General features: G+C 30.1%; 1 protein-coding gene across 2 annotated transcripts in view; it reads right to left on the reverse strand.

Annotated features, from left to right (window-relative positions):
* Window positions 1-2,956: 2,956 nt before the first annotated feature.
* The window catches only part of LOC107448848 (fibulin-5), a 15,008-nt gene continuing 6,800 nt past the window's right edge, over window positions 2,957-11,164 (reverse strand). For both annotated transcript variants that reach the window (XM_016064201.3, XM_016064200.4), the window contains 5 exons: window positions 7,252-7,374; window positions 7,097-7,170; window positions 4,893-5,013; window positions 3,776-3,898; window positions 2,957-3,700 (listed from right to left, as the gene is read on the reverse strand). In XM_016064201.3, coding sequence (XP_015919687.2) covers window positions 3,645-3,700; window positions 3,776-3,898; window positions 4,893-5,013; window positions 7,097-7,170; window positions 7,252-7,374 — 497 coding nt within the window. In that variant the 3' untranslated portion in view covers window positions 2,957-3,644. The remainder of the gene's footprint in view (window positions 3,701-3,775; window positions 3,899-4,892; window positions 5,014-7,096; window positions 7,171-7,251; window positions 7,375-11,164) is intronic.

Consider the following 11,164-nt stretch of genomic DNA (forward strand, 5'->3'; position numbering starts at 1 on the left):
ATATAGATATAGATATATAGATATAGATATATAGATATAGATATATAGATATAGATATATAGATATAGATATAGATATATAGATATATAGATATAGATATATAGATATAGATATATAGATATATAGATTAATTTTTACTAATGGGGATGCATGCCTGCCAACATTCACTCTTTTCGAGAATGGATTTTCCAAGCGGTAGTAAAACAATTACCGAGAAACTATCTTCCTCAAAAATACATTTATATTTTAATCAGGTTGAAATTCGCTATTGTATGAACTAATATGCTTTTATATATTTGTTGTAATTATTTATATGTAGTGGTGGTCAAACTGATTTAAAATTATTATTATAATTCAAGGAGTTTAGTGAAACAACATGAATTCCGTTAGAACTTTAAATATGAAAATAAAATTTTCCGGGAAAACCGGAAGAGTTGGCAGCTATGGGGATGTGTGAAGTTACTTATTTGACCATATTATCTATATGAAGTGGTAGACAAGATTCTTCAATTTATTGATATATTAATACAATACCTTTGAAACTACTCGGAAAAATAATATTTGGAACTACGGAAGTTCCGTAGATGTTGGAAGCTATGGATTCATATCAGAAGACAAGAATATTTGTATTTTAAAAGGCCAACAAGACTGAAATTTAACCAACAAAAAGAAGAAAAACTAAACTCATTGTCTGTATAGTATGTAAATATCAAATCGTTAGACCAAAAGTTATTCTGGAAACCTTTATTTTGAGCCACACTCTATTTAATGAACCGATTGACATCATTCATTTTATGGAATTATCAAATTAGGTTTTTGAATAATCGTAATTATCAAGCTAAAGGAAATGTGGAACAAAAATATGGAACACCATTTACATCCATTAATTATTAGTTACATAAATTATTTTCTAAATGGCATAAAAGGATAATTTTGTTGCAATCATACGGACTGAAGAGTGGAAACAGCAAAGATCAAAACACCGTAGAAATGGAATGCCTGCAAATGACGTAGTGTGGGTATCTCGATCCTGATTGGTTTTTGAAACGTGGCGTTTGCTTACGTTAACAACTGTTCTATCGATTCAATTTCGAGTAAGACAAGACTGTCAAGCGCTAATTCTCTTAAATGCCCCATTCTATATTCTTCCACAAAGATTTCGATTCTTTTACTATATGTTTATTACTTAACTCAAAGTCATGCACCGAGCCATGTAGAATATAAACAAACTAATTATGCATCGAAGTTGCCAGGTACACAGAACAAAAATCTATCACGGTTTCAAATAATATACGTGAACAAATAATAAATCTAAATTAAGTAAAAGATGTAGAAGAGAAAGAATTTTATTTTAACAAGTGCGATGTGCGATACGGCATTGTACTTAATCATCTTCAAGGTTAGTTAACATTATAACTTATCTTGAGAAACTAAGCTCGGTTTTAACATACGCCATCTTGTTCATAAACGCTGTGGCCATAGGTCATGTGTCTGTGTATCAGTGATCTTCTTCTTCTCGAGTTGCAAATAAACCAATTAAAATAAATGAATAGCAAGAATTAAACACTGCGAATGAAGTCTACTTATGCCTACCGCTGTCTGAATAGTTATCTTCAGCTAAGATATATGCGTTTGAACATGAGCAATGAAAGTTTCCGATGAAATTATGGAAAAACATTTGACAACCTTCATCTTTTATTTGGCATTCATCAAAATTTGCAAAAATAGTACACAATTTTTAAACTTAAACGATATCATTATTGTTACTATTATTGACGATACTAAACTTAACTACTACTACTTGACGATACTACTTAAACGATACTATTATTGTTATGAATTTGTAAATATGTGTATAATTTCAAAACGGCTTCAAAATTTTTGAGAAAATCGCGTTATTCTAACGTAAATTAAAGAGTTAATAACGCCTCTTGCATTTCTCATAGAAAACTCAGTTTACCCATATTTTTTGCCGTTTTGACGATACTTTTGGCAAGTTGGCGACACTTCATGGCAAAATGATATTTCTGGAAAATTCAAGTTTCGAAGCGACTGGACTTCAGAGCCTGACAAAGGCAGGGTCAAACGGGCCCAGCATCAGAGGGGGCCCCAAATCGAATTGAAAGTTTCTTTTAGGTTTCCTACATAAATGAACTTTTGTTTAAGCCAAATATCAGTACAGTGTAAAATCCGTCCGTTTTATGTTAGCTTCTTCATTAATCTATCGTATGAGCACAAACAATTTATAATTCAGAAATCCGTGTCTTTCTAGTTCGGAATTCAGATAAATTTCCGCAAATACGATGGACAAATTTACCACTCAAAATGCTGTATTTTTACACTTTGCAAAATGCGATGTGTTTACAAAAATACAGCCTTCTGATTGGCTTAAGTGAGCCATCGTAATTACGGAAATTTAGCTGAATTCCTCCCTAATATCAGCAAGGATATGCATTTTTCACAGCTAGATGACAAAGTTATCATTCAGAAAACTGCATTTGGCATGGACGGACATAGAGAAAATCAATAAAATGGACTGAACGATATTTCGTCGAACCATTGGAGGGGGGGGGGAGGACTTTATAGCAATTTTAGGTTCTAGTCAATTTTCTTGTCATGTTAGTATAGAGAGGCGAAAAATTTAAATACCTCCATAAAGTTCAATTCTTCATTACTGAAGAAGTGAAGCAATGGGGGCCCCAATTAGGATAAGTCGGGCCCTGGGACTAATATTTACGGGGTTATACGAGAATTGTCTAGAATCTTGTTGAAAGTTCCGGGGCTTCGTCGCCAAGCCTATATAAATTTTGCAGTGCATTTGTTCAATATTATTCTGATTTGCGAGTCTCTAGGGAGTTCATTGACCCGACTGAGATAGTGAAGCCTGCGTTTTGTGTATTGCACTGATATCTGTTGTAATTGAGTACTGTAAATTGCTGTTAATAAATTTTTGGACTCTTAAGAACTATTTTATTCATCTCCAATCGACACAAAACTTTGCACAATATAATATCAAATTTATAGAATGGAAATAACATTAAATTATTATATCAAAAATGATCATATAAGTACATTTTGATATTAAAAATAAATCAATATTTCACATATTTAAGCTCAAATCATCCATTTTAAATCATTTTAAGCAGGAAGGGAAACGTTCAAAATTTCTAAAATTGAGGACAGTCTTCAAGTCACCAGTCAGACAGTCGTCAAGTAATAAAATTATTTAACATAATAAAATTCTTAAATTAATTCTTTATGAAATTCATTTCAAATTCTTTATAATTCAAAATAATTATTAAAAGTCAATATTACTCAAATAATATTAAATAAAATTTTTAAAAAAATTTTATAATTTGTAACAATTAATATAAGTCATTATTATGTTCCATCTCAGTGTGATTATAATACTCTTATTATAACTATAATAAAATTAATATGTTAAATTATAGAAATGATTATTCATAAAAAAATAATATTTACAATAATTAATAAAAATTTAAAAATATTTATAATAACTAATAAAGTAATTAAAAATATCTTATAATTCGAAATAATTTCCAAAACTTATTAGAATTTAATTAATAAATAGATTAATACAAGTACTATATTAATAAACTTCTTTTAAGTTTCTTCTTCGAGTTTTAGATATATTTCTCTTCTCTTCTACCATATAATCTCCTGCGATTCGTAAAACCACCTAGAATATGAAGAAAGAAAAATAGAAAAGAATATATAAGAAGGGATGGAAATATTCATGTAAAGCTTGAATTACCAGCACATGTCTTATTGTCATCTTTCAGTTTGAAATCCGGAGGACAGTAGCAGAGAGCAGAACCAAATGTATTTATGCAAAAATGTGAGCAACCAAAATTATTTCTAAGGCATTCATTTATATCTGGAAAATTTAAAAAAAAAAAGAAGAAAAAAAATTCAATAGTTTATTAATATATACAAGGAATATATATTGCGGCAGGTGAATCTTAAATTCTAATGTAATTAAGTTCTATATAAAATCATTTGGTAAATTACATGTTATTATAATTAATAAGTTTACTAAAAACTTCTTTGTTAACTAAATTTATATTTTTACCATGTGCAAATCCAATGTGTGCAAATTCATATTTTTTTAATTAAATATTAATCGTCTAAAATAGTATAATTAAATACCAATTTTATTAATTATAAATTTTAATTTATCCAGTATAATATTATTACATTACGGACATCAATTTTCGGGCAAATCCAAGATGACTAACAAATCAAAAGTGCTTCAGTACAGCAGTGAGAACGCTCCATAACAGATTCTTCTATTTACGCTTCTATTTTCTTATATTTCAATCTGACAAACTTATTACGAAAATATTTTAAATTATTCTTGAAAGATTCCAGAACGTGTAAGTTCATTTGAATTCGCTATTCGCTTGATAGATTACATTTTATACTTTATTATATATTTTCTTACATTTTATTTCCTACTTTTTGCCTGATTTCCAATTTTTTTTAGTGCTCCTCACACTTGATTATATATTGTATTGATATGTTTTGCTAGGGCTATATTAATACAATATTAGAAAGCACTTATTTTCTGCGAATATAATCGTGTGAGCTGATGACGAAATTATATCGCTTTATTATTTTGTTTCTCGGCTTTTTAATATTTTCCTTCGGCTTTTTAAAATTTTTAACCTTATATCTATTTCACATATATATTTTTAGCCTTAAAATAATAATCTTTGAAAAGATACATCCGAGAACTTTTTAGAGTTAAAAGAATGTTCTGTCAGTTACAACAAAAAATTAAAAGCGCTCTTATTTCTTAAAGAAAATTTATAAGAAGTTTTTTTTACAAACGGTGTATTAATTAAACCATAACTTATCCATATACATACCACTGCAGGGTATGTTTAGAGATGGAAATCCGATAAATCCCGGAAGACAACGGCAATCTGCGATGAATGATTTCGCATTTGAATCAAGCACTAAATGGGCGAAAATTTTTAAGACATAATCCTGAAATATAATATATTAAAATTTAATCAGTTGCCTGATTTTAAAATATCTGGAACAGGGCAAGATTTTTTAAATCTATATATCACACATTTTAACTCAAATCAGGTAAGACCACTTCTGTTTAGTAACCCATAATAAAATTCTATAATACTGAATTAATTCGTTTTAAAATTCATTTAAAGTTTATTATAATTCAAAATAACTATTAAAAGTCAGTATTACTCAAATAATATGTAATAGAATTTAACACATTTGTTATAGTTCATATTCTAAAATATACACGTGACAAAATATACACGTTTTAAGACATAATCCTGAAATATAATATATTAAAATTTAATCAGTTGCCTGATTTTAAAAAATCTGGTATGGGGCAAGATTTTTTTTAAATCTAGATATCACACATTTTAACTCAAATCAGGTAAGACCACTTCTGTTTAGTAACCCATAATAAAATTCTATAATACTGAATTAATTCGTTTTAAAATTCATTTAAAGTTTATTATAATTCAAAATAACTATTAAAAGACATTATTACTCAAATAATATGTAATAGAATTTAACACATTTGTTATAGTTCATATTCTAAAATATACACGTGACAAAATATCCACGTTTTAAGACATAATCCTGAAATATAATATATTAAAATTTAATCAGTTGCCTGATTTTAAAAAATCTGGTATGGGGCAAGATTTTTTTAAAATCTATATATCACACATTTTAACTCAAATCAGGTAAGACCACTTCTGCTTAGTAACCCATAATAAAATTCTATAATACTGAATTAGTTCGTTATAAAATTCATTTAAAGTTTATTATAATGCAAAATAACTATTAAAGGCCATTATTACTCAAATAATATTTAATAGAATTTAACACATTTGTTATAGTTCATAACAATTAATAAAATTCATTAATATATTCATTCTCAGTACGATTATAAAATTCTTATTATAATTATACTAAAATAATTACATTGAATCATAGAATTTGTGATAACTCATAATTGAAAAATATCCTGCAATTCATTATAATTTTCTAAACTTATTAGAATTTATTTAATAAGCAGCTTTTTTAACTAACTCAGTGGCGCGACAGCCCATTACGAGGGCCAAGGCCGACTGTGCCCATCTCAGTTTTCTTGACCTTGGGCTCTGGGGTGCAGGAGCATATGTTCCGGTCGGATGGTCAGCCGAACGCGGAACCCCCAGTGTTAGTTCCCAAGCATGCTTGGTACTCATTTTATCGACCCACTGAAGGGATGAAAGGCTGAGTCGGCCTTGCCCGGCCCAAGGATCGAACCAAGGACCTGTGGCACGGCAGCGCGAAGCGCTACCACTCAGCCACCGGGCGTCAAGCAGCTTTTTTAATAAACTTAATTGTTTTTTTCGGTTTTGAAAATAATTTGTTTTTTTTCTTGCAACTTTAAATTTTTATTGAGATTCTTAAAACTACCTAGAATATGAAGAAAGGAAGAAAAGAAAATAATGGAAAAAGAAAAAATTTATATTAGAGATTGAATCACCAGCACACATGTCTTATTATCATCTTATAATCACCCTTTAAAATAATGATATTGATTTATAGAATTTATGATAATTCGTAATAAAAATATTACTTATTGTAATGAATAATAATTAAAAAAATTTTCTGCAATTCATTATAATTTCCTAAACTTATTAGAATTTAATTAATTAGTAGCTTTACTAATTACTCAATAGTTTTTTTTCGGTTCTAGAAATAATTTATTTTTTCTTGCAACTTAAATTTTTTTTGAGATTCTTAAAACTACCTAGAATATAAAAAAAGAAAGAAAAGAAAATAATAGAAGAAGAATATAATTTATTGTAGAGATTGAATCGCCAGCACACATGTCTTATTATCATCTTATAATCACCCTTTAAAATAATGATATTGAATTATAGAATTTAGGATAGTTCATAATAAAAATAATATTATTGTAGTGAATAATAAATGAAAAAATATCCTGCAATTCTTTATAATTTTCAAAACTTATTAGAATTTAATTAATAAGTTTTTTTATTTATAAACTTAATTGTGTAAATATGGAATCACCAACGCATGTCTTATTATTATCCTTCAGTTCAAATCCCGGAGGACATGAACAGAGCACAGGACCAGGAGTGTTTATATCTGAAAAATTAAAAAACAATATACATATATTATAAAAATAATTTATTATGTGAGTAAATAACAAAGAAATGCCTTTGTTACCTTCGCATTCATAACTGTTTTTGAGTATATAACCAGATTCGCATGAACACAAGTAACCTCCAGGGGTATTGATACACTTTTGACTACATTGATTCAAATGAGTGAATTGACACTCATCGATGTCTGAAATTAAATAATTTTTTTATAGTAGTTAATATTAAATTATTTTTCAATCATAAAGCATTGCTCGAAACAAGAATAGCGCATTTCAAGGTGGGTAGCTTCTCTTGTCTCTAGGGCTAACACTACAGACAGAAGGAAAAGATTCCCTTTCTCCCGCCGATCCGACCCAGAATCTGTCCAAAAAATGGCCCGACACACCTACTTGAAATAAGTATACCTAGTTACCATAGTCACCGCAACAGGTCCAAACGAATGGCTGGAGAAGTTCTTACTTTAGACAAACAATACGTATGACTGACGTGACGTTTCAAAATATACACGTGACTTCAGAAATAAGTATCTATCACTATTGCACTTTAGTTGCAATGTAGTAGCAGGTATACATAAGGGATAAAGATAAATAATTTATTTTTTTAAATGTGAAGTTTTTATGTGAAACTGCCCCTTGGATTGTTTTCTAGAAATTTACTTCACAAGTTTTCGGAATCTCCTTAGTTGTTCTCCTATCAATTACACATTTTTCTGAAAGTTGCGATGCCGCAAATGGTTATCTGTGACACTGTTTTCATTCTAATGTCGAACACAAATCTTCATCAAAAAGAAGTCGATGAAATTTGCTCTCATACATGCGGCAATTATTGCTTTCCTATTGCATGTATATTTCTCTGAAAGCTTCAACAAGGAAAAGATTTAGCTCTATAATCTTTTTTTAAACACAAAAAAATATTCGTCCTTTCTCTGCTCATTTAGTCATTCTGACGCAGCTTATCACTAAATTTTCTCATAGTCTGTATAACGTTATCGTTTTCTTTCTTTTTTTGTAATTTTACGCGCTTACTTATTTTTTGTCTACATTTGTAAGCAATAATAATTTACAAAAGTGAACATTTTAATTAATTTTAACAAAGCTATATGTTTACAAAGCATCCTATTTGATGAAAAAATAAACCGAAATTTATAAGTGCACTTGTAAGAAAGGCGAAATTTTTCAAAAAAAAAATGGAAACTGCAGTTCGTTCACCAGGAGTTTACACTTGCTCCGCCTTCATCACATAGTATCTGACGATACTATTTCCCTATTTTTGGGAGAAGGATATGAATTTTATATTTGTTTTTTTAACATTAAATATTTTATAAATTAGATATTTCTGTCTTTTGAGTGAATAGTTGGTCCTTTTTGAGACATTTTGCTGCATTATATTTAGTTAGCTACAGTAATTAAAAGTATAATAGCTGATGATGAAGCGAAGTTAGTGATTGAAAAAGAACTCATTGTTTTCGTGCGCATTAAGGGTTGTCTAAATTTCAAACTCGGAGACGTTTCTCCTCTCGCGATGAAATGAACTCTTCTTCCGAGGAGGTGGACCCAAGAACCAACTCCTGGTGAATGAACCATATTTAGGAATACACAAGAAATTAATATTTGAATTCTGATTTCTTGTTCATACTTTGAGTTAAGTTTCCTACGAAAAAAAAAGATATGCTGTTAAATAATATATTTTTCAGTATAATTACGCTCAAACTTCAAATAAAATACAGTGTAGGAAAAAAAGAAGATTTATTATGAGAGAGTAAATAAAAATAAAAATGCCTTTGTTACCGTCGCATTCGTAACTATTTTCGACTTTATAACAAACCCGATTCACATACACACTTGTAACTTCCTGGAATATTGATACACTTCTGATTGCAATTGCTCAAATAAAAGAATTCACATTCATCGATATCTGAAATTATTTTATTTATTTTTACATTGGTTAATATTAAATTATTTTTCACCCATAAAATATTGCTAAAAAAAGCAAAATAATTTGCACTTATTCTCAATAAAAAATTTTGTTTTGGGGCAAAATTTTCAAACATATACACTCCTAACTCAAAGTTTTTGATGGTTTTCCATTGATGGACCAACATAATCTTAATGGTAATAATCAATAATTCCATCATGAACAGTAACCAGCATAAGTAACCATCACCTCAATGTAGGAATTTGGACTGATTTATGATGGTCCAACATAAGAATAGCAACTTGTTTTGATGGTTTGTTCATGTTGAACCATCAAAAATTTCCATCATAGGAATTCGAAATGATTTTTGATGGTTTAACATTTAAAAAAAATCAAATTGTTTTAATGATATTTTCTCGAGAACCATCAGCCATTGGAACCATCACGAATCCTCATGGATTGTTATTCCATGGGAATTGTATTTGTTTATTATGAAAGTAAATAGAAAAAAAGAAATGCCTTTGTTACCTTCGCATTCGTAGCTATTTTTGAGTCTATAACCAGACTCACATGAACACAAGTAACTTCCAGGAGTATTGATACACTTTTGATTGCATTGATTCAGTTGAGGGAATTGAAATTAAATAATTTTTTTATAGTGGTTAATATTAAATTATATTTCAATTATAAAACATTGCTGGAAACAAGAAGGAGGGTAGCTTTTCTTCACTCTAGGGCTAACACTATAGACAGAAGGTAAAGATTCCCTTTCTCCAGCCGACCAGATCCAAAACCTGTCCAGATCCCGACATACCTACATGAAATACGTGTAACGTCCCATATCCGGACGTCCCTTTTCCGGAAGGGTCGATTTCCCGGACACTTTTTAACAATCAAAATAAACAAACATTTCTTCATCTTCCCCTCTCCTTTTAAAAAAAAAAAAAAAAACGAAGTCTTTTGACAGGTTTTTCCCCTTCTCAGCTTCTAGAGATCTATGCATTGAACCCATAAATCAACAGAAAAGAGAACAGAAGATCTACTAAGACCATGACGCTCCTCCTCTGGAATGCAGGAAAGGGGGGGGGGTTGTTTTCAAAAGAGCACAACTGAGTCCCCTCCCTCCCCCTTCTTTCTATGCAGCTGGCTAGTAAAAGAGGCATTTCCTGGAACCTTTTTGAATGTTAAAGTGGAGGGGGAATCCCCTTTAGTCACACAAGAAAAAATAAAGAGAACCCAATTAGCATGCCACGCCTTTATGCTTGATTGATAGCCAATGATGGGAGAGAAAATAAGAATTTGTCACTACCCCGCCCTCAACTTGAATGACAAGTAAGGAGGAAATGAATTTTTCTTCTCCACCTACCCACCTTATTGAATGACGGGAATTTCCCCTTCTTGCTTGAATCGTTCTAGTTCAAAATGGTGGAGAGAGCAATTAATATTTTCATAACTGGGAATTTTTTTCGTTTTCTATATTTATTTTTAGAATAGCAATAATTATTTTTTTTCTAATATTTTGTTTATGATTGATTAGATATCATTCTAATACTAAAACATTATTGCTCGAAAAATAATGTTTATTTATTTTCTGCTTCTTAGATTCAGATCATTTTAAGCTTTGTTTACCTTGGAGGTCAATTATACGGAAAAATCAAATATACGGACTTCGGAAAGTCCGCCGATTCCGGAGACGCGACTTTCCACTTAGTTATATCTCGTTACCATAGTCACCGCAACAGGTCCAGAGGAATGGCTGGGAAAGTTCTTACTTTAGACCAGTGGTTCCCAAAGTGGTCTTTATCGACCCCCAGGGGTTGACAACAACCTGTAAGGGGTTCATGAAAAAAAATTAGGGGTCCATGAAATGAAAATGGGGTTCAACGATAGGGGATCTCATATAAACATGTCGTGACTTTAATTTCGGCATTTCATGAATGGAATAATTAACATACACTGATAGTACCTATTTACACTCTATAACAAAAAAATCGACGCACCAAGAAGGAGTTGTCCGATTGAAACGAAAATTGGTGGATAGAACACGAGTGGAAATGCAACTA

Source organism: Parasteatoda tepidariorum, chromosome 10 (assembly GCF_043381705.1).
Source record: "Parasteatoda tepidariorum isolate YZ-2023 chromosome 10, CAS_Ptep_4.0, whole genome shotgun sequence".
In the NCBI taxonomy this organism is placed as follows: Eukaryota; Metazoa; Arthropoda; class Arachnida; order Araneae; family Theridiidae; genus Parasteatoda; species Parasteatoda tepidariorum.